A 23,911-nucleotide genomic window follows, 5' to 3' on the forward strand; every position below is an offset into this window, starting at 1 on the left:
ATAGTTGTGTCTCTTTTACCAGTAGCCGTTGTTAACCTAAGCTGAGCTCAATATTTTAGCATCTCTTAATAGTTGTGTTGTTTTTTTTCTGGTCAGGGATTGAATGATGGACCGTTGATTTGAGTAACAGTAAGCCCAATTTAGCATAAATACTGGAAAAGACCAATACCCAAACAGTGGAAATAGGTGACAGTTTCAAATATCTTGGAGTGACGCTAGACAACCAACTCAGTCTCGTACAGAACTTCAGTGACATCCAAAGAAAGAGCCATCAAAGACTGTCAGCAAACCGCAAACTGAAAGGACTTTATTTTGACCAATCATCCTGCTGCCGTCATATTTTGAAAAATCTGATCTCCTCTCTTTCGCTGTCAGTTTGTCGTTTTAGTTTGATCGCTGCGACCCTCCTCCAGCCCCAGTCACCTCCATACCGTCTCAACAGTGTCCATAACCAGCTCCTCCTAATTCCTTATCACTCATCCTGCATACTTCCACCACCACCAGTGTCTAGACTCCAACAGGGGGTTTCCTATCCTGCTGTCTGTCTGACTACCCTTTCATGAAAAGGGTAGTCCATGAAAAGTACATGAAAACATGAAGGCGTCTAATCACCAAAGACATTGCACGTTTATCTTTCCTAAACTTGTTCATATGATTGTTCACTCTTACTGAAGTCCCCCTGATTGAAATGTGTGTAAGCGGCAAAAATAACAACGAAATACCTTCTGTTGATAAAACAAGGGAAGTATATGTTGATGTATTTACAGTTTGATAAAAGTGGCTGAGATATAAAAAAGGATGGAAAATACTGTTAAATATTTAATGATTTTGATCCAAGTTTAATATTGGGATCAGAATCATACTGGACAGCAAAAAATACCCAACAAACCAGGAGACCTTATACTGTAAAACAGCTTTAAATGATTCCTTCATCAACGAATCCCAAAATCTATCTCCAAGTTTCCAGTTCACTCTTTACTCTGTCAGAATTCGAAACACAGTGAAAGGTAAAAGACTTCAGATATACTCTTTTTCACATTACAGTCCCCTGTTTAGTCTGCTCCAAGATTTACACACGCACTTTTATTTATCTATTCAAAATATTCTGGAAAACGAGTATGCAGCACTTTGTCTGCAGCACGGTGTCTTCTGATTTGCAGGCGCACTGATGCTTTCTGTTTCAAGGCTCTTTATGTATTCATGAAGTGAAGAGGCATTCTGATAACATTTTCCACAAGGTCTGAGTGTGCAGCGAGCTGACCTCCAGGTAGAAGCGCGGGCTCTCAGGCATGGTGGTGAGGGCAGAGATGGCCGCCACAGCGGGTAAGGCACACACCAACACAAAGACACGCCAGCTGTGGAACTGGTAGGCCGAACCCATCTGGAAACTCCAGCCTGACAGAGGAGGAGAGAGGGAGAGGACTGAAAAGATGAGCTGAGATGCAGCTGCTAGACCTGAATTGTGAGCATGAGAAGCTTCCTGTAACTAGTGAGGGAAGGAGGTTAGTTACTTCTCTCCACTGTTGATTGACAAACAGCCCTAGCATCCCATCTCTACGTTTTCATGTAAACTAAAAAATATAAAAATGACTTACTGACTAATCCGCTGACTAACATGCACATATTGACTCTGACAATGGTTTCCTGACCGAGTGATCTGTGTGTGTCTCTCACCATAGTGTGGGATTATGGCCCAGGCCATGGCAGAGGCGTAGATACCGCCGATCATCCAAAACATGCAGAGCCAGCTCAGATGCTCTCCTCGCTTCTCCTGGGCCAGGAACTCAGAGTAATAGGAAAACACGATGGGGATGGAGCCGCCGATGCTGTGGAGAACATGAATTTCAATCAAAAGTTAAAGCATCAGGAGGGAGAATGAGTGATATACAAAAGTCAGATAAAGCCTTGTGGTTGATGAAGAATGAACATTAAAGTCTTAAAAGCCGTCCATTAAAGCCCAGCGGACTGCGATCCATAGCGGCTTCTTTACGGCCTCGTTGTACATCTTCCATCACAACAGTTTACGACCCGAACAGATTCTGGGAACAGGTTCAAACTCAGAGCTCTGCCAGTTAAAATGGGGCAGTGTGGTTAACATGATGACTCAATTTGGACAAGTTCAGCACGCTGCAAACGGCAGAAATAGCCACAGAGAAAAGCCCCAATTCACAGTTCAAAACAATAAAGAGAGTTTAGAGTTTCAAGCTGTTGTTTTGTGATTGCTGAGCTGGGCATTCATCGGAGCTACACTTTACAAACTAATCAACTGAAGAAAGAAGAAAATAGGTTTTGACTTCCAGGTTATAATTTCATTTATAAATCGTTTTCTAAATAATTCAAATGTTTGATTTTGATGCCCCCTAGTGGTAGTTTCAACAATAGTCAACAGACATGCTAGCAAGTTTTATATTGATAATAACGGATTTAAATTATTCTTTTTTTTTGCTTATCTACAACTTGCCTTATTTGCTGTTTATTTTATTGTAAAGCAATTTGAAAATCATTTTTGAAAGGGCTTTATACATTTAATTATTATTATAAAGCATCAATAAAAACACAACAGTTGCTTTCAGCCAAACGCTAATATTAGCATGCTACCATACTCAGAGTGCATGTGCTAACATGCAGATATGAAATGGGTCATGTTCACTATATCACACATTTCATTTTGGTGTATCTGTGTGCAAACGATTGCTTATTAAGTCTTGTTCACACAATACTCATGAGCTGAAGTTTTTGGGATGAGCTGCACGTTTGAACGCAGACAGACACATTGTACAGATTTGGGTAAAAAAAAAAAAAAAAAGTGTTGGACAAACTGACACTGTCATCCAAAGAGGCACGCCATGCAGAGTAGCTCAAAAACAGTGCAAATCATCGAAAATAAGATGTGTTATCGAGGCTTTGCTTCTTTTGTCGGTACACATTTGATGTCTTTGCATAACTGACAAAATATCAACATCATGATGTGATACATATGTTAAGGTTATAGTGTCGCTCAAACAAGATAAGGTAATATTTACATATTGTACTTAAAACATCTAAAGTCTGGTGGAAGTCATGTTTTCCCATCAGAGTTTGAAAATCAGAGCATCGGCCGCCATTTTGCTGACGTTGTACCACAGCCACCAGCATTCAGCCACACAAGCAGAAACACGAGGAGACGAGAAGACCTGATGCGCCATTAAACCCTTCTACAAAAAAAAAACCATTTAGTTCAGGCTCATCGTGTGGAGATTCGGGATGTTAGTTAATGAAATTACCTTCTTAAGTGCAAGTAGACAAAACCATTTGAAGGAACTGGGACCATCGAAAAGCACATTCCTACACTTAAATGGAAAACAGCTCCAGAACATTCAAAACATCCAAGAATCTGAGGGTGGGATTTTATTCTGTTAAAAACACAGCATTTGTATCTGTCCTCTGACATGTTGTACTGCTCTAGTTGTCAAGTCAAATGATGCACCACAGCGGTCGTGACTGTTTCATTTCCAGGCCTGGCTGCAGTGTGTGTGTGTGTGTGTGTGTGTGTGTGTGTGTGTGTGTGTGTGTGTGCATGTGTGACTCATTCTTGTCCTCACCCCACACCGGAGGCCAGGCGGCAGAAGAGGAAGGAGATGTAGCCCTGGACGAAGGACGAGAAGAAGGCGAACACGCTGTTGATGGAGAGGGAGATGAGGAGGGTCTGCCGTCGGCCGATCCGATCGGCCAGGCCGCCCCAAATGAAGGCTCCGACCATCATCCCCAGGTACACGATCAGACCTGAAGGAGAGAGAGAGAGAGAGAGAGAGCGAGAGAGGGGTGGAGGAAAAGAACGAGGAGGGGAAGAAGAGGGGAATGGCAGGGGATTGTAACGGGAGATATAATGAGGAAGAGAAGAGAGACAAAGGACATGATAATGAGGTTTTATTCATCAGGTAATTCGTTGATATTACTTCCACTCTTAAGCTGATTTAGCTGCTTTGTTGGGCTACTCCAGTAGTTAGCACACAAAACACAAAACAGAGCGACAGCTGAATCACCTGACTCGTATATCACAACGGTGAGCGAGGTGGTGTGGTCAAGAGTACACTGACGACAGCCTTATAACCTAGAACATTGCACATTTACATAGATTATATAGACAGATTTCTGTTCAGGTCTGCTGGTTGAATTTCACTTTTTTAATATTTTGATGGAAGTTCTGTCCCTAAAAAAATGTGTTGGAATCAGACCCAGGAGTGCTTTAAAAGTAGTGATAATACAAATCAGCCCTTTAGTCAACTGAATGTAAAGCTTGAAGATTTAAATGGATGTTTTGGGGTTTTATTTTATTCCAGTTTCGGTCTGCTGCATCATCTGTATTGACTAGAGCTAGACCTTTCGAGGCGCTGACGGTACGGAGTATGTGGAAATTAAGAGGGGGGGGGGGGGGGGGGGGTCACCAGAGGGCTTTACGACACAGTCGGGCATTTAAATCAAGAGTCAGTGTGATCAGTTTTGGTGAAAGTTCAAAGCGTAGATAACTTTCTCCAATACACAGGATACGGATTGCTGGTACATGAGCAGGAAGCTTTCTATGCGGTGAACACTGAGGGGAGTGAAACATTCATCATTTACATAAGAATATCTATTCTACAGCTGGTTGAATTCAGCGCTGGTAATTGGATTTGATATCGTTGGACAGACACCGGCAGTTTTAATAGCCTAGCTTAGCTCCCACTGGCTGTAGCTTTACAATGAGCATTAAAAAAAAAAAAGCACCAAACAGAGGTTAAAATGTCTAACTGATCTATAAACAATCATCTTTTTTAAAGGATGAATGTAAATAAAGCCGGTGCCTTCTTTCCCGCGGTTACTAGAAGTCTCTGTAAGCGGCTGCTAACAGAAACAAACAGCAGTGTGTCGACCCAGCCGTTTGATCCGAGGTGCTAACATGACTCACAACTCATGAACTTATCCAAGCCTGCCTCTCTCCCTCTGCGCCACCACACACACACACTCACTCACACACACACACTTTGCTCCCTTTGCAATTGCTGCCTTATTGACATCCCGTCAGCAGTCTCCACGCTGCCTGAGTCTGCAGTGACACGAGTTATTGGTGAGATCACCCTGAATGAATAAGGAGGCTGTGACATCTGTGTTCAAATCTTATGCTCTGTTCAATGACTGCAAAAATAAACTATTCTTTAATCTATCCTATATTATTGTCCATTGAACCCTTAATGTTGGTCTCTAATCTCTCCAGATATTCAATCCAGTCCAATTTTCTACATCTTATATTGTACCTGAGTCCAGCATTCAGACCATTTAAAATCGATGTAACTGAACATCTTGTGCCATATTACTGCCTCATTACTGCTGGCAAACGCTGGCCGATCAATCGACAAACAAATATGCCCACTCACGGCTCACTTGTTCCCGAGCTTTCAACCGTATCTCACTGACCTGAAATGTTCCGTTTTATTTTGTATCTGGATGTGCAATCAGTGTTGATGATAAACGTAGTCAGTTAAAGCAAACGATTTCCTCAGTGTGTGCTCTATTGAGCGAGAAAGCTGAGACAGTCACCTGCTCTCTGAGCTGTGACAGGAGGGGCCTACATTAACCAGGATGCACTGCGATGAGGCAACTCTGCCTTATCTGTGCTTTTTAATGCATCTTTGAAAATCCCCGCTCACATGAATTCTGCTAAAGATCAGAGTAAGTCAAAACACAAGAAAATGTATCTTCTTCTTGCATACCGTCCTTTGCACTCATATTTGTGCTGATTCTGACTCAAATTCTGAGTCTCACGGCTGCATGTTGTTTGCTGTCCAGCGTACACGACGGTCAATCACATCCCGATCTGCTGCTCCCATCTGGTCGAATTATTTTCTGCTTACTTGAAATTTGTACGCACCATAAAATGTATCTTAGAACAGTGTGAGAGACATTCCCCCACCACTTTTTTTTTTACAATCATACAGTGATTCCTGGCCTTAGGCTTTAACAGAAACTGTGACAGATAATCACTGTCTCACAAAAAAAACAAAAAAAAAACTAGGATGGTTATTACTCAGAAGAAATACAATATTTAGGAGAAGAAAATCCCAGTTTAGCATGTCGTTTGGAAGTCTTTGCTTTGGAATGATATGAAAAGGGGTGTCCCTTTCTATTAGATAGAAAAATACATTTAAAGTGTTTTTAATTTGTGTGTTTGCAGTGTGTGTGAGTCATCCCTCGTTCCCTCTGTCCGTCTGTGTATTTCTGTGTAAACACTGCAGTGCTGGATATGTGAAGAAGGTGACTTTCACTCCCTCCTCTGATCGATTGCAGGGGATTCTTTGTGTGCATATGTGAGTGTGTTTCCATGTTCCCAAGTGGGTTTGAATACAAACTCCTGTGAGAGTGTTTTGTGTCAACATTTCCATTTTCTCATGTACTCTTAGTGTGGACTCCTGCTTTGTCAATGCGTGGGTGGTGTGTGTGTGTGTTTGGCAGAGCATGGAGACAGCTGTGAGCCTCTCCTCCTGACAGAACAGCTCATAGCAGCAACAACGAGAGATGATTGCTGGGCTCTTAGCCGTCGCCGCAATGCAGCAGCAGAGAGAGAGACAGAAGAACAGGCCGACAGACAGACAGACAGACAAACCACAGTGACCAGGAGAGACCAAACTGTCAGTATCTCCCCATGTGCAGCTGTCGGAGAATCTATCTGCTGTGTTGCTGAACTGTCAGGCTGTTTAACATTCACCGTCGCTGGATCACTATTGCTGCCTCTCTCTGCCTCGAGCTCAACTTCGTCTGCAGACACTTTCACACATGCACTGCACTCCTGAAATTGTCCAGAGGAGGTATAAGTGTGAACATAAACAGCCAAATCTGTTAACCCGAATGTTATACAGACTTTTTCCTACCATCCCTCTCAGTAAAGATTCTGCATAAAGTTAAAGTGTGTCAAAGCGTGAAAACAGCAGGTAAATATCTTGAACATTCACGTCGAGCAGGTGGGCTGGGTGATGATTTTGTTCAGGTAGAGTGAGATTTTCCTGCTTTTTCCTCTTTAAGTTGTCGCCTCAGTCGTCTCTTTAAATGTCATCTACTCGTGTTTGTATTGTTGAAACAGCCTTATGCATGTTGTAGTGATATTAACACAGAAATGACAAAAATAACTGAAGACTACTCTTCCTGCATGTGCATCCTATGTCCTCAACGAAACAGAGTATTTCCTAGCGGTGAGAAAACAGCAGACACAATTTCCTGCTGAGTGGAAGTGTGAAAGGCAATCCCAGAAGATTTCAGTTGTCTCTGAAGTTATGGTGTAAAGTTCACACTACAGTATGTTCTGTAGGCTCTAACTTGTGGTGTGTTCAAACCAAACAAAATAAAGATATGACATCTTCACTTCCTGCCTTGGACTTCCCTTCCCAATCAGTGAAAAGCATTTTTTAGAAGTGTTTGTTCCAGTGCTGCAACATGTGTCTAAGTGACTCTGATCAGCATCTGAAAATAACTTCTGTTCACTGTCATTGATCCAAAAAAAAACAAGTGACATTGAGTGATGAAATCTTCAACCAAAACAAAAAGGTGATTTAACGGTACTCTGTTGTTGGACAGATGGAATGATCTCTGCTCATGGAAACTGACAGCGTGATTATAAATCAAACATTTCTGAGGGATGTAATCTATCACGGAGAACACATTAACGGCGCTAAACAGCCGGTTAAACCCTCATTCTCCTCCTCGATGACTTCACTTCTGCCTACGTTGGAACTATCTCAGCTGATGCAACAACTTCAAATGTTAGAAGAGCGTAAAGTCTGTTGTAAGTTAGAACTTACATATGTTCAAATTTGCCCCTCCAGATAACACATATAACTAAGACTAACTAAGATTCACTGCAAACTGTTTAAGGAAGAAAAAAATATCATCAAAAATGCAAAAAAAAAACAAGGCAGTCGCTACACAGCAGCATGTCCTTTATTTTTTTATTCCACAAGATAGTTGTGCCCTTATGAAAAGGATACGCACTCATTAAGAAACTTTTATGCCCTCTTGCCCGACTGATTTGTTACATAATCTACCGCATGGCCCTTAGTGGCCACCGTAACCCAAACAGCTTTGCCACCTTCACCAGACGCTGCAGGCTAAGTTTATGTGAGCTTCAATGTATTGACAACACTGGAGTGACCTCAAATTGAGCGGCACAAAACACCAGAAACGAGGCAAAGGGTGTCAAACACTTTTACAGCTGCGACTCTTTGCACCTCAAAGTGTTTTTCCTGCGGCTAACAGAACATCTGGCATTTTCTTTTCAAAGTAATATTATAACAGCAGCAAGCAGATTCAAATGTCAGAACCATGTTTAAAGGCAACACATTCTGCTAATTCATATTTTAATGAATAATTTCACACCTTAAATTCAGTATTTTATTCAGTAAAAAAAAAAGAACAGACGTCCACATTATAATTAAATGGACTCCATTTCTCAGGCACAATCCAAAAAAAGTTCTGGAGCATACGAGTCACTTCAGGCTAATTAATTTGGTGCAAATGATCCTGTCAAGAAACTACTTCCAATATGGGCAGCTTTGGTCAGTTGGTAGAGTCGTTTTTTCTCTCAACAGGAAGGTCGGGGGTCGATCCCCAGCTCAGCAACATGTCTGATGTATCTTTGGGCAAGACACTTAACCCCAAATTGCTCCCGCTGCTTCGTCAGCAGCGTGTGAATGTGTATGAATGGGGTTAGTTAATACTGATGCTCACTTTACATAGCAACATTGTGTGAATGTGGTGTAAAAGCTATTTGAGTATTCTGAAGACTAGATTAGCGCCATACAAGCTTAATATCACTATCCATTTACCACATGCAGGATCTTATTTTTTGCAGAAACAAGGGGTCAGCATGGGGATTTCTTTTTGCACAGTCATATGTCATGACTAGTAATGGGGTTCTGGGAAGATAAATTCATTCATGACGCAAACACAACACATTTCTCCTGAGGATTTCATTATGGAGAAGGTAGAGACGACATTTTAGGGTAATTTGTGGATTACATTACCTCCACCACACGTTACCTCCGCTAGCTTTGCCCCGAAAAATAAATTTGCCTCAAGTGATTTGTGTACTCCAGTACTTTCATTGGATTCTACCTGAGAGCACCAATCTACTTAAAGGTACAAGAGTACTGCAGTGGTTGGCGCGCATGTGCGGAGGCTGCGGCCCGTGTTCAATTCTGACCTGTTGCTCCTTTCCCGCATGTCGTTACCCACTCTCCCTCTCTCTCCCTGATTTCCGACACAAGAAGCCCCAAAATATATACTTTTTTAAAATACAAGAGTTTGGGGATAATATTTGGTAAATTGTATATTTTAAATGTTTTTATGACATCTGATACATTTCAAACCTCCTCAGACCTTAATCGCCCTTTAACCTCAACATTCGTCACAGTGTCTTTTTTTTATTATCAAAGCAATAGTTTTAGTTAAAGGTTTTAGTGCGCCAACTCCAAACCAAGTAAAGCTCTCTCTTGAATCCTTTTTAGAATGCATACAAGACACTGTTGAATCCTATTTGGTTTGTCTGAAACAAAATGAGGGGCGGCCAGAAAGAGAGAGACAAATAGGCTGGAGTCTTCAAACCACTGAGCATTTCCGCACTCCAGAGAGGAAGAGGGGGGAGGAGAGGATGACGAGTTAGTGGAAAAAAAAAGAGAAGAGAAGAGAAGGGGAGGATGGTGGCCTGTCTGAGCTGTGACAGAGCTCCAAACGGCTCCAGGGTAGTGTGTGTATTTGTGTATGCTTGTGTGTGTGTGTTTGTGTACGAACATGGAAAGACAAAGTGTGTTCCACTGCAGGGTTGTGTGTCTGTGTACATGTTGGCTGAGGGAGGGGGGGCAGGGTAGAGGGGGCTATAAATAGCCGGTTTTCCCTTTTCTGCCAGAACGCACGGGGCTTTTTGAATGAGCTGGAGGAGGATGCAATCACCCATCAGAGGACTCGGCCGGTCAGACATCACACTCCTCACTGCTGATGACTGAAAACCATGAATACATGTAAAAACTGTTTAAGCAGCGGCCTCACTATGCGCTGATGAATTGGTCAATGCATGTTTTAATAAAAACAATGCAGCCACTGATTAAAGAGAGTATAGGCATTCCATTTTTGCTATATTTGCTGAAACTGTCTTCAAATCACGACAGCAATTAATAAATCAAATGCTCTGACCAAAAAAGGGAAAAAGTCAGTATCTGTTGCCGTCTCTGACCTGTTATAAGTCATTCAAATTGTAAATGGACTTGAGCTTGTAAAGCACTTTTTCTAGTCTTAATCTGGCTACATAAAAGTTGTACTAAGGCGACTTTCACAGCAGATTTTGAGATCAAAACAATGCTCTCTTCAGATATACACACACCTCCCTCATTCTGCTCGAGGGCTGGAGCCCATCCCAGCTGTCATTGGGGCGAGAGGCGGGGGTGCACCCAGGACTGATCGCGAGTCAATCACAGGGCTGGAATACAGAAACAAACAACCAGTGGCACTCACATCCACACCTACCTACAGTTTAGGGTTACATATTAATGTAACAAGCATGCAAATAAACACAAAGCTTTGATTGGCTCATGCTCAGAGTCCCTTTAATCTGTTTTCAATTGGTTTGAAACACTCACATTACTGCTTCTGCTAATTAAGAGCAGGAAAATAAATAACAACATCTCTGTATCTCCTGTTTGTTTTGCATTTAATCAAATTATCACTCAGGTGCTTATTCGTTGTTCACAGTGTGGGTTTGTACTCTTTTAACTCTGTTACTGTTGGTTACTCTTGATAAGACTGAGAAATAAATTGCTCATGTTCCTGTTCATTTCAGACAGAAATTAACACTGTATGTCTAATAACAGTTTCAATCCAAAAAAACAGATCAAACACTAATAAGAGGGTACGGAGCCTTTTAAGTCACCGCTCCATGTTTGAAATTCAAACCGAACAATATTGCCAGCAGGGTGAATAAAATGAGACCATCTGCCGCCTCGTGGCCTGTATATTCCTCTTTGCAAAGCGAGCTGAACACTAAAACATGCATCCTTAATTCACACTGACACTGATTCTAGTCTGGAATAATGTTCACCACGATTTAGTTAAGGGAAACGGCTAATTATAGCAGCAGGCTGCAGAGTCTAACCTGGTTTTCCAAAAGTTTTTCCCCCTGCAAGCGTCTCCCACAGGAGCAGAGAAAAAACACTGATAAGACACAGGTAGTTCTTCTAAACCATCTTCTCTCCATACCTCATATCCTTCTGTATCACTGATATGTAGTTTCTGATTATGTTTATTAAAGGTAACACATTATGTAAAATACACTTTACCATGTTTTTATAACACCAATATGTGTCCCTAGTCCATCAACAAATCCCTCAATTATGAGAAAAGGCCATCCTCTCTGTCTTTTGCCTGCTCCACTTTTCAGAAAATGTGTGCTCAAACAGGCCGTTTGGAGATTTTCCCTTCATGACATCACAAAGGGCAGTAAACCCTCCCCCAGGTGGATCACACTCCGAAAGCCATAGCCAAAGCCTTCCAGAGAGGGGGCGTGGTCAGACACAGAAACAGCCTGTTCTGATCAGGGCTGAAATATAATGGGGTTTATAGGCATGATCAAACTTCACAGACATTGTTTTGGGGAGCCAACAGAACTCCAATGATTCCCCGCTAGCCTTGTCATCATCTCTGTTAATGTTTTGATTGAGAGACTCCTTGCAGCTGATTTTACATACTGTGCGTTTCAAATTTGGATAAAAATTATGAAACGTTCTTCCCCTTTTCTTAAACTGCATATGGAGTGGATAGTGGTGTAACATGAAGTGATTCTGTACCGGGGAGCATTATTTGATGGGGAACATTATTTTGTCCCACCCCTAGGAACATCATTTAGCTTGAAGCTGAGCAAAGATGGCAGCCACAGAGGCACCAAACAGAGAAAGGGCTTCATATCTGAAGGATAATGTGCAGAAGTCTATATGCATAACACATGTTATGTTACCTTAATCCACAAAACTGTTGCAGTAAGAGAAAAAGGCACAACAGTGTGAAGTGTACTTGACATTCAAAAGGCTTCTGCTTATCCTGCACTTTTCTAGAAATCTCCTTCCTGTGTAGCAGAAGAAAACCCTCAGCTTCATCTTCACATGATGGTTGAACCGACGCTGCATGCAGATACAACCTCTGCAGCTTCACAGCAAGGACAAATCAATGACAACCACTCAGCGGTTCTCTGCTGAATGTGAAAGTGTCTCAGTGATGTGCACCACAGGCACCACAGGCATCACTGCTCACATTTTAAAAGCCTAATTTTCCCCTCTGGGGATCAATAAAGGATTATTTTATCCAGTTTTCTGTTTTTAATTTGCTCATCTTTGAAATAATTTGTTCTGCATGAAAGATGTCATGAAGTTGGCCTTTTAAAAATACATTAAAATGCTAGGAATCCACGTTAAAACACACAATTCTGTTTAAATAGTAGAAAAGATTAGGGTCTTTTCTTTATTTCTGCATCTGAATCCCCCCCACTGGGTACATCTCGATATCCTCTGCTGTGAGGGAGTTAATATTCTGCAGCCGATTACAGCTCACACGTGTGCAGAAGCTCACTGTCACACACATACAGTACAAATACACGCACACAATGTATGATTCCGCCACAGTGCGTCAAGTTAAAGTGGCTCGCTCTGTGACGGCATAGAAAGCTCCATTTAGACCTCGTTGAGAGGGAGAAGAGGGTGAGCATTGGGTGGGGGTGGGGTTGAGGACACTAAGAAGAATCATGGGATGCAGAGAGGCATGAGCAAAGGAGGCTCTGTAGCATGAGTCAGGGATGTTGCGTAACAGAAAGAGGAAGAGGGGGAGGGAATTGGGGATGGTAGTGTCTCCCTACTGGCTCCCCCATAGCACAGACTGAGCCAAAGAGCAAGAAGGGAGGGATGTACCTGACCTGTTGTGAACAAAGTATATTTACTTAAAATAATATTGTAAGCACCCAAATTTAAGAGGGTTGGCTGTACTTCAGTGTTTTGAATTGCTTCTACTTTTACCCTGCCACAGTTTAGAGGGAAATACTGCACTCTATTCGACACAAAAAATGAGCGAAAGAAAAAAATATCAATCACATTCCTACTTTTCTAATATCTTTAACTGAATTGCTTCCCTTTGTTACACTTTCCTTAAACCAAAGTGCCATCTTCTGATAGGCTACATTATACTGTACTGTATTTATATGCAGAAATCTGTTTCGAAAGATACATGTCAACCTTCAGTTTCATTTTTGACCACTTGAGGGACTATAAAAAAGATGTGATTAAGTTAACAAAGTGAGCTGATTAATAAATAGAGCAGCTTCTCCTCACCGGCTACCTGTGAGTTTTAGAACTGATTATAGGATCTTGAAGCCTTAAATGACCAGGCCTCTCTCTATAGCTGCTATTTGCTAGCTCCCTATGAGCCTGACCGCAGCCTGAGATCCTCGAGCAGGGTGCTACTAGCGGTTCCTAAAATGTATCTGGTCAAAAAAGGTGACCAAATATGCCTTGGTAACACACATGCAGAATTTTATGGATGTTTGAGCAGACAGACACATTTAGCCTCACAGACGCCGGTCAATGAACATGTCAGCAGTGCAATCAATACCTCATCCTATGCATGGCTCTCTGTGAAAATCACACAACCCAGTAACCAATAAAGCTTAAAATGCACGTTAACTGCTGCCGCATGGGTGGAACGGTGACATACTTTCATGTCAGATCATGTGTATTTCCTTATACTTCATGAAACCTGCAGGTTATTTCTGCACAATATTCTAAGTTTAACTTGATTGTTAAATAGATCTTTGGACATGAGCAAACAAATAGACACAAAAATGCCAACAGGAAAAAGGACACACACGCACACATGGCACAAACATTCCCCGCTGATGCAGCGCTGCAGCTCACTGACCAGCAGCAGATAATGGAACTGAAAAGAACATATTGTACTTAATCAGGAAACATGTCTGTATCAAAGGTTAAAGGAGAAAATATGGATCCAAACATCTTGCACTTTCAGCACACCCTGTGACCTTTAAAAAAATAGGGATAAATCTGAATTAGTTTGGCAGGAGGGACAATAGTTAAGGCTGCGCTGTGGCAGCTTTGAGCGTCACTGTTATTAAACAATAACCTTCCAGTCGGCATTAATGCTGGATACATGATGTTCATTTAAACAGCACAGATGATCAATAGTCAGGCTTCACCATCTGCAGGGAGACATCAGTCCATGCTCATCGATGTGGCAGCAGGACAGTTCAACAGTGCAAACTAACTCGGTCAGTTCAATAGAAGTTATGTAATCTCACCTCATTCACCAAAATTACATAAAACATCTGAACATCTGATGTCCTACATTGTGATATTGATCTTTTTTGTCACTATTATTTGGATTCATGAAGATCAATACACATTTTGACCAAATTATTTTGTCAATTATCGCAAATCATACATTTGAGATGAGGACATAACAAATGGCAAAAATATAAATTTCAATAGTTTTATTTTTATTTTGGATGTTAAGATTAATCACAACCAAGCAGCAACCTCTGGTGTTTAAACATTAAGCCAATGCGGAGTGCAAAACTCAGCAGTTCCTCTCGTACCCGCTTGAGAGAGACGAAGAAGTTTCATACATGACCCAAATCGAAATGTCTGAACCTGTTTAAAGCCTGCTACAAAAAACAATTTTGGTCTGATTAGTTAATGTCTTTATCGGCACACATTGTAGGGGGTGAATTATTTTTTACGACTCACACATTTTGTTTTTAAAGGATAAGAGTTGCACACGATTAGGGGCGTCACTGATCTGAACTGCAAGCAGCCGTGTTATAGCCAAGCAGCAACCTCCAGTGTCGAAAAATATAGCCAATACAGAAGTGTAAAATCCTGCAGTTGGTCAAGTGTCGGCTTGAAGTGGGCTGCAGAAGCATCAAAGATAGTATACACACCACATTCAATAAAGCCAACATCATCAGCAATCAACATGTTTGTAGCCTGGTACAATCAACGATATTGTTCTGATCAGCTCCGGCTCTTTTTGACTGAAAGTTAGGGTGAGACAGCATTTCCAGCATGACGATGGGTGTGGTAATAGATGGGTGACATCACTCAGGCTTCTTCCATTAATATTTACAGTCTATGGTTGTAGTGGTTTGTCCGGAAGCTTATGGCCTGCCTCAGCTTCACCTCCTTGCCTGTCATTAGCTTAACCAGAGTTTGAATGAGTCAGCATTTCCAACATGGCAATCGCCGTTGATCGACTTCTTAACCAGCCTTACAGAAACCAATGGATGATGTCACTCAAGCTTTGTCCATATTTGACAGCAACTTTGTTGTCCAATCTCCTCATTATCAACAGCTTCTTTTAAAAAAAAGAGTACTCTGGCCCCTCCCCTCTGCTTGGCAGCCAATGAGAGATGTTAATTGGCAGTGAAGCAGGTTTAGACTATGATTGGATGGGAAATGATCAAGAAGGGTTTGCCCACCTCACGGCACACACACAAAAACAGCTTTAACTGTTAAGGAGACAAACATGAGGAAGAGGAATACAAAACACGGAGCCCATGTAGTCACCTTCACGCCCCCTCACACCCTCCAGCTGAAGTGAAGCAGAGGACATTGTGTTTGCATTGGCCGAGAGTTCGATTAAAAGTCCAACGGCTGATCACAGACTGCACGGGCAGTTGAATGTTAAATAGCTGTGGTTCCTTTGCCAACGAGGCTGCAGAAAAGCAATTACTGGAGGATAAGCTGCAAAGGTAACTGCCAAGATAAAACGTGAGGCGGTGGCATACACTCACTGAGATGAAAAGAAACAGCAACAGGACATAAAGACAGAAGATGAGCGGAAAGAAAACAGTTGCTCAACAGCAAATAAAGAATGGATTGAAATCTAGATCCATAAGGACCCAGTTCTGTCCTTTTCAAAACCATAAAAATCAATAAGGTTTTGAGCTTATCGATGCTGCTATCGAGCCACGCAAGTCCTCAGGTCAAGGTCTATCTGATTTTCTGACAAAGTTCTTGAATGTAATTGAATTGCCAGCCAACAGGTTTTGAACACATCAGCATCGTGAATCAAACTAGCCCTTCTCGTTTCTGCTTGAAAAAAACTCAATCAACTCTGGCTCCTAGGTGACAAACATCCTCCTCGACCAATCAAATCAGCCGTAGCAAGCTCACCCAAATGTTAGTTAAAAAAGTGTTGTAACAGACGGGATTTAAAACTAGACAGCTACCTAAATGAGGTGAGGAAAGGTTACTTTATGATGTGTTTAAGGTCGAGTCAGTACTATCAATCTATACATATATCTATATATATATATATATAGATATATATATATATCTATATATAAGGCAAAGGCATAAGGGTCATCGTGATGTGTTTTGGCAACAAACATGAATGAATGATAGTCATAAATATAATCGTTTAGAGATGAAATTTCTTTGCTTTCCTAAAAAAGTTAAAAGTTCTGTTACACGCACATTATTTAAATTCATCTGCCAAGAGTTGACCGTTGCCATGACGACCAGGTGAAACCGACCTGAGGAATAGAATAATTTTACCGACGATGTATCCAAGTATAACTCACACGACGTTTTTATCACAGCAGCGCATACAGCAACAGTACGGCAGCTTTCAGTAGCAATTCCCCCTTCCTCTTGCAGTGGTCTTTGACGTAATTTCTGTTGTTTCCATGGCAATGATTAACATGTCGTGTCTGTCATGGCGGCAGTTTCAAGACACATCCTGTTGCAACTACAAAATTAAGGATTTCTCAGGTGGTTAAGGAGGCTGTAGAAGTGTATCAGTATCAGTGAAAAATTAGCAATCCTGACTATATTGGCAAAGCAAAGTTGTCCTGTGTGTAATATCTCTTACCATGTGCTGTTGTGTCTTTTAAAACTGTTTTACAGTAATTATGGTCAGTCGTGGTTTTTAAGATTCCCCCTGAACAACACCTCTGGACCAATAAACCTTGTCTGTGTTCAGTCTGTCCTTCTTTCCTCCTCACACTTCCTCCAATCACCATCTGCCTATTATCTACATTGAAGCGCATAAAAGATGCAAAGGCAAGGAGGCTGCAGTTTAAACTGAGCAGTCTGCCTCTGTGTCCCTTCAGGGTGGCACAAGACTGTAGCTCAGGGGTTTGTAGAAATTGGGTATTAGGTTTACTTTTTCAAACATTGGCTTTGCAACACACAGAGATAATTTGTTTGTCATTTATACTCTTGGATGTATAATTTCCTGCTATTGAGTTATTTTTTTTGGAATGGTACGTTGGTAGAGTATCCAGGTAGGATTTAATTCCTTTTGTTTGACTGATTTCTCTCCGTCATTGAGAGTAATTTTGTCATGTCTTCAAACCAAATCTGTAGGAGAGGGGCAGAACTTTGGATGTCTTTGGATTTGTTCAGCAGGCATGGTTGAAGGAAGTTTTGGCACAACTATCTGTCTTGTTTATGTAAATAATCCGAATTGTTCATCACTCTTAAATGCTTTGATGGAGGCAGACAACAGCTGATGGGTTCATCAATTAGCTGGTCGTAAAACATGAGGGTTTAAAACGCTGCTTTGGTGAAGACCTTTCCGACTTCACCCAACTCCTGTTGTTAATATTTGAGAAGCTGACAGCTTCTAATGATTGAAGCGGCAGCGTCCTGATCCCTGGGGATCAAAATTATTCTTGTTTGTTTCTACTTGAAAGCATTAATATGATATCAGTAAATCTTACCCAGCATGCCCTTGTTAGGCTCAGATAGACACATGTCCTTCTCTGCAAAGGGTAGCACGAAGCCGACCACAAAGATCTCCACGCCATCTGCCATCAACGCCAGCCCGAGGACAAAGTAGAGCGTCCACTGGAACTTCCCGTGGCCGCACTCCTGCAGGATGGCCTCGTATTGCTGGGCCAGCTCCTCCTGGTCTTTCCTCCTCTCGGCCTCGTAGGCTGAAAGATCCCTGAACTGCTGCGCCGGCGCCGTCACCCCGTCCATACCGCCAGGTTTACTGGAGTCGGCCCTTGGGATTCCCTGGTATTCACCTTCGTAGATCTCATCGTCTTCGTCGTGTCCTTCAGTGGAATCACTGTGACCTTCGTCGTCATTGGCTCGGCTGTCGTTGCGGTAATATCCACCATCGTTACTCGGCACGCCTCCGTAGTCTTCATCATCGTCTTCCTCTTCGAAGCGTTTGTAGGAGCGCTTGCTGTACTCATCGGCCACTTTGTCCACGCCGCGCCCCACCTTCTTGCCAACCTGTTTCTTTGCCACCTTGGCGATGTCCTTGGCGCCACGGATGAAATCCTGGCGGCCGTCTCTGTATCGACCATCGTCCTCCATCGTGGATTTTGGGGTGGTGGTCAGTCGCTGCTAGGAATCGGGGGCTATCACGAGCGGTCCAAGCTCATGAGTGTGAAATGGGGATTTCTGTTAGCTGGTGAATTCAGCACCACGGACGGCTCCCTGCTCCTCTGCACTGCTGATCTTTGGCCAGCGTGGATTTGGAAATCAAATCCTGTGAACAAAAAAAAAAACAAAAAAAACAAACTGTGTGTTAGAACTATTCATCACACTGACAGCTTGCGAGAAAGAAACATCCATTGTAAGCACATTTTTAAAAGATCTACATCACAGCCAATTTCCTCTGAATTACAAAAGGACCATTGGCTTTCACTTCGACGTTGCCATTTGCAGGACACGTTATCTGGCTCAGCACTAATGGCCGAGCAGAAAGGACATGACAGCTTTAAGGGCCTGACATCTTAGTGCAGAAGCTCAGTGGCCTGTATTGACTGAACAGCAGTTATCTCATCCTCAGCTCAGCACAATTCACAGCGTGGCATTTACAGTGGCACGCCGCAGAGACGACATTTAATGGATCCAGCTGCGGCACAGACATGTGTAATTAACAAGCAGGGCTGCAGCGTGGTGCAGCATAGGTCAGTGTTTATAGAAGCTCCTACTGAGGACACACATGATTACAACCTGTGAACTCACATTAAAACCTGACATGAACGGACACTAAAGACTTTTCATTCTGACCTCGACACATTTTGATTTTTGATTTCATTTTGAAATACTTTATTAATCAATGAGGGGAAATTCTGGTTTTACACTCTGTTATTTTAAAGACACACATAGGCCCGAATCACACACATACACAGGACCTGTGAACATGCATTAGTGGAGAGATGTCAGAGTGGGGCTGCTACACAGGGAGCACACCAGAGCAGTTGGAGGTTCAGTGCCTTGATCAAGGGCACCTCAGCAGTAGTCGGGAAGTGCCCTGGCACCTCTCCAGCTACCAGAACAACTTCTCTATTTTACGTCCGCACCGGGACATACAGTAAAGCGGGTGACCCTCTGGTTTCCAACCCAAGTCCCTACAGACTGAACAACTGCCGCCCCATCAAGTGAAATTTGTGAAATGCATTGTAATTTAAGGACTAAGCTCATTAGTACGAAAGCCTTACAACCATGCATTTTATTTTATTCCGTTTTCTTCATCCTGTTTTTTCGAGATCTCAAACATATTTATCTTGTTATTTCACGATAACAATGCTGGTTACCCAAAATAACGGCTTAATTTCTCAAGATTTAGAGAAAGAGACTAAACTAAGTCAATATCACTGGGAAATAAGATTTGCTATCCTGAGAAATCAAGATGAATAAGTCAAGATCTCGAAAAACATTTCTTAAATGTACTCATAGTCACAGGAAAACGAGTAAAACTCAAATGATTAGATGCATGTCCGCCGAGGGCTTCCTTACATTAGGTAAGAGGGCAGTAAGAGGGTTAAAAAAGATATGCTAACAGAATAATTCCCTGGAGTAATATTCCCAAGGATCATTTGTTTTCATACCATACTTTTTAAGTCTATTATTTACAGTTTGTCTCAGCACTTTTGAAATGATCTTCCTTACTTTTACTCGTCCATGAGTCATCCTCTCTTCCTCATTCTTGCTCACACACTCTCTTCTAATCACTACTTTTAATATCCTACTTTAGAAGAGAAAAAAAGAGTCGTAAAAAAAAGCTAATAGTACAGAGAAACACAACAGAGCACAAAAAGAGCTATTGTGAATCAATCAGCGGGCTACCCTGCTCTTTTCCACGACACTCGGTCAGTCAGTGTGATGCTGCCCTTGTTTGCCTCCATGGTGAGAGCATGCTGCGCCAAGAAGACGGCAGCTACACTACTAATGGACCAAACAAACTCAGCAGGGAGAACACCATTAGCATGTTTGTTTCAGGGAGCATTTGACATGCTATGATATGAATTGTTCCTGTTGTAGCTTTAACGTAAACAAAGCAGAATCTGCAAAAAACACAGAACGGGACAGGGTAATGTGTTGTTATTCCATTTGCAGTCCAAAAAAACTATCTGATAAAAATAGAATAGCTCCAGTAGAAACTATAGTGCAGTTTTTGCAACACATCTCGGCTTTTACACAGATTGTGTTTTGACTCTGAACCGAACTGCACCTTGATCTACTAAAGCCCTCATCTCTTCTCGAGCCATCCAAGGCCGCCCAGACGATACACTATTACGGTTTGTCTGCTACAATACCATAACTCCTGCATGTGTGTATACTCATGAGACCAAACACAGACGATGTTTCCCCAGCGAGCCGGTCTCTGGGTCTGGATGCAGCTGTAGCCAACACTGAAGTCGTTCTAGCAGCTTCCTATAGTGTCTTTAAAGAGCGGCAGCAGCAGCTCAGCATGGGGGGGAGGGGGAAATGTTCAGCTTGAGGGAGCTAGCAGCACCCAACAACACGGCCATTAACACTGAAAAACAATGTACTGCAGAATGTAGAATCACCCCAAAGGCAACACAATGTTCATCCTTTTCTCCCTGTGCACAATTTTTTATCCAGTTAAGATTAAAAGCATCTATATTTTATCCTTGCCTTATTTTTTAATTCCTATCAAAATCATTGTACACGCTGCAATATATGACTTGCTCCATTAGTTTTCCAACAACATCCCTTTCCTTGTCCTTCCTATAAACAGCTGATGAGTCACATAAATGATTATCTGAAAAAACCCCAGAACCTTCTCCAATAGGAAAGAGAAAATCCAACAGCAGACAGCACCAATGAAACCACCAATTTCATGGATTTTAAAGCAAAATGAGAGGCGATCCGCACAATGTGAAATATTCATACTCTCCTTGATCCACTGCCCACAGTAATATCTGCGAGGGGAGGGTATTGCAAGAGCAATGCAGGCAAACATCCAGTTTTTCTGAGTCATCCTCCCTGTTTGCACCGGTCCAAACCTGCCAAATATTTAACTTCTATCCCTCCCAAACATCCTGCTTCAGGAGAAATATCATAAAATGAGATATTTGCTAATATCAGAGGATACTTTTAAAGTAAAATATATGGATCATTATATTCTAATACATGCCATAATGTAGGAGGAATAATGGCTATACAAGAATAAAAGAACTGAGCTTTTTATACTAGCTATGCTGTTGAGATCTCCATTGTAGCACACCACATAGCCTATACAGTTGGACTCTACATTTACAATTTTAGCTATTTCTGAAAAAACACATCCTTGGAGTCTGAAAAATGTGGACAAAAGCAGTTTACCACTATTTCCAGCTGAAATGACACCTCGATTTCATCCGCAGTAGTTAAAGACTCTTAGTTAATTATTGTCAACTCTAAATGAGAATGGGAGCCGTCCTTCTTGACTCCTTGGCAACAAGAACAGAATCAGAATGAGAAATATGCAATAGTTGGCACAACTTCTCTGTAGCATCCATGTTGTTTGTTGTTGTTACAAAAATTCAAATGTTCAGAATTGAAAGCAGGTGAACGAGGAAACTGCAGACCATCTGAGGAGCACATGAATGCAGTGATCAGACTGCAGTGTCAGTGTACTGATCAATAAATCAATGAGCCATGTAGTTTATACAAGGCATGATGGAGTCGAGGTGTTTACTTTCACAGTCAAATATCCAATAGACCTGCAGCAATGTCCGCCTCAGTGACCCTATTATTATTGGTGTTCATTAAAATGTCTTTTTACAACATTTGTGAAACATGACGCAATCTTATTATAGCAAGACAACAACAGCTTAGTAAAAAGAGGAGGAGGGGTAGCAGGCGGTGTAAAGGCAGGAGGGAGGGAACCTCTGAAAGCTTCCTGCGCAGCCTCGAGGGGGTTGAACAGACACTGAGTGCTGCCGAGCTAACATCACACGACCCGCAGGTCTGCTGGGACGACTCCGTTTCTAAGAACGTGCTCACTGAGAGCCAGCTGATGCTGAAACCAGAGAAGATGGGGTTTTCTTGGATCTCCCCTCAGCCAGGAGGATTTCTACTGAGCATTAAATAAATACAGATCACAGAAGCTAAATCTATTTCGGTATCGCTTTGATCCGATGATAGCCGAATGTGTAATGTCTGCAGAGTCAGCGTGATGCAACTAGATGTCAGAAATGAAAGCAACAAAAATAAATCTGATTTTTGATTTAATATCATTTGAATTCTTACAAATCACATCAGATTATCTCAAAGCTTTACATCAAGGTGCAGACTAACATACTGAAACATAAGGAGGATAAATATGATATGAGGCTTTTACCGAGCCTTTCAAGTTTACTAAAGCGCTTTTCACAGCACGATGACTAACAAACCCATCAACCCTCCTAACGCCTTAAGATATTCATACTGATTCTGCAGTGGTGTGATATCGTTGTCCCAGTCTTTGAATTCATATTTCCTTACGGTGTCCAAGAAGCTGGAGAGAGCACGACACAACGGGAGCTCCACATACACGCACAGTCAGACATGCACACACACATACAGCGCTGCACTCCCCCGTCGTTCCTGTCTCGCCCCGGTAAAGCCTAATGACATTTTCTGAGAGCCAGGCTGCACAGTGATGTAAAAATGTGTATCTGTTTTTAGGGTTCTTCCCTTCATTGTCTGAATTTCTACTGAAATGTAAAGCAAACGTCACAAACCACACCAGCAGGTTTGACTGATCGAATGTCTCTTCCCTTTATGACCTCAGGCAGGCAGGGGCTTTACAAGTTTCTGAACTGCAACATTTTGAGGATGAAAAACATGAATACTTCAGGCGGCGGGGGAATAAATGGACCTCTGTGTTCCTCAGAGTCGCTGCCTTTAGGTTAGGCTCGATTACTCCCTGACTTCACAGCAGCACCATAAAAGAGATGTGCTGCTGCTTAAGAGTTTCAGCCTAACAAATGTTCCCGAACTCCGTTTATATGAGTGAAGACTGCAAGACCTCCTGCAGCTAATCTGACACCATTTAGTAAACCATCTATACATTTATCCATCTGACAATTACTCATTTTGTGGCATCTTTGGAAGAAAGCTGCAGCTCTTTTGCCACACTTTGTCACTCTGAATGGCAGCGTCACATCTTGAGAAAATATTGTGAAGACATTTGGTGCTTTGCCTCGGCCTGGATCAGATCCTATGAATGCGCATTTTAGTTTTCACTTGCATGATTGAGATTCAACCATGAGCCTTTAACGAGAAAGAAGAACCTACAAGTCTTCGCTCACACAGCAGACAGGTTAAACACAAACGTATGTGTTCAGTTGGATGACAGCCATGGTCTCAGCTTGACTCGCATGTTCTGTTGCATTTTAGCCAAATCTGATGCAGTGTCAGAATGTGCCAAAACAAAAGCTAATTTTCATACTTTATTACGCATCTAATTACTACTAAAGACGGGCACCATAAAAAGCGTATGTTTAGAAGTAAAAAGTAAATCCCTGATGATTTCTCCTGTGAAATACAGTGGACAGGTTCCCTAAAGAGTCTAAATACCTGGCTTCACTTATCTAATCTATGTTTTAAACGCCCTGTTGAAA

At 42.0% G+C, this 23,911-nt stretch overlaps 1 protein-coding gene across 1 annotated transcript in view; it reads right to left on the minus strand.

The window, feature by feature from the left end:
- The window catches only part of sv2a (synaptic vesicle glycoprotein 2A), a 50,861-nt gene that overhangs the window by 12,682 nt on the left and 14,268 nt on the right, over window positions 1-23,911 (minus strand). The window contains exons 2-5 of the mRNA XM_020644495.2: window positions 17,777-18,558; window positions 3,582-3,762; window positions 1,675-1,826; window positions 1,262-1,395 (exon numbers count right to left, since the gene is read on the minus strand). Of these exons, the coding sequence (XP_020500151.2) occupies window positions 1,262-1,395; window positions 1,675-1,826; window positions 3,582-3,762; window positions 17,777-18,383 (1,074 nt within the window). The 5' untranslated portion in view covers window positions 18,384-18,558. The remainder of the gene's footprint in view (window positions 1-1,261; window positions 1,396-1,674; window positions 1,827-3,581; window positions 3,763-17,776; window positions 18,559-23,911) is intronic.

The sequence above is a fragment of the Labrus bergylta genome, chromosome 8 (genome assembly GCF_963930695.1).
Source record: "Labrus bergylta chromosome 8, fLabBer1.1, whole genome shotgun sequence".
In the NCBI taxonomy this organism is placed as follows: Eukaryota; Metazoa; Chordata; class Actinopteri; order Labriformes; family Labridae; genus Labrus; species Labrus bergylta.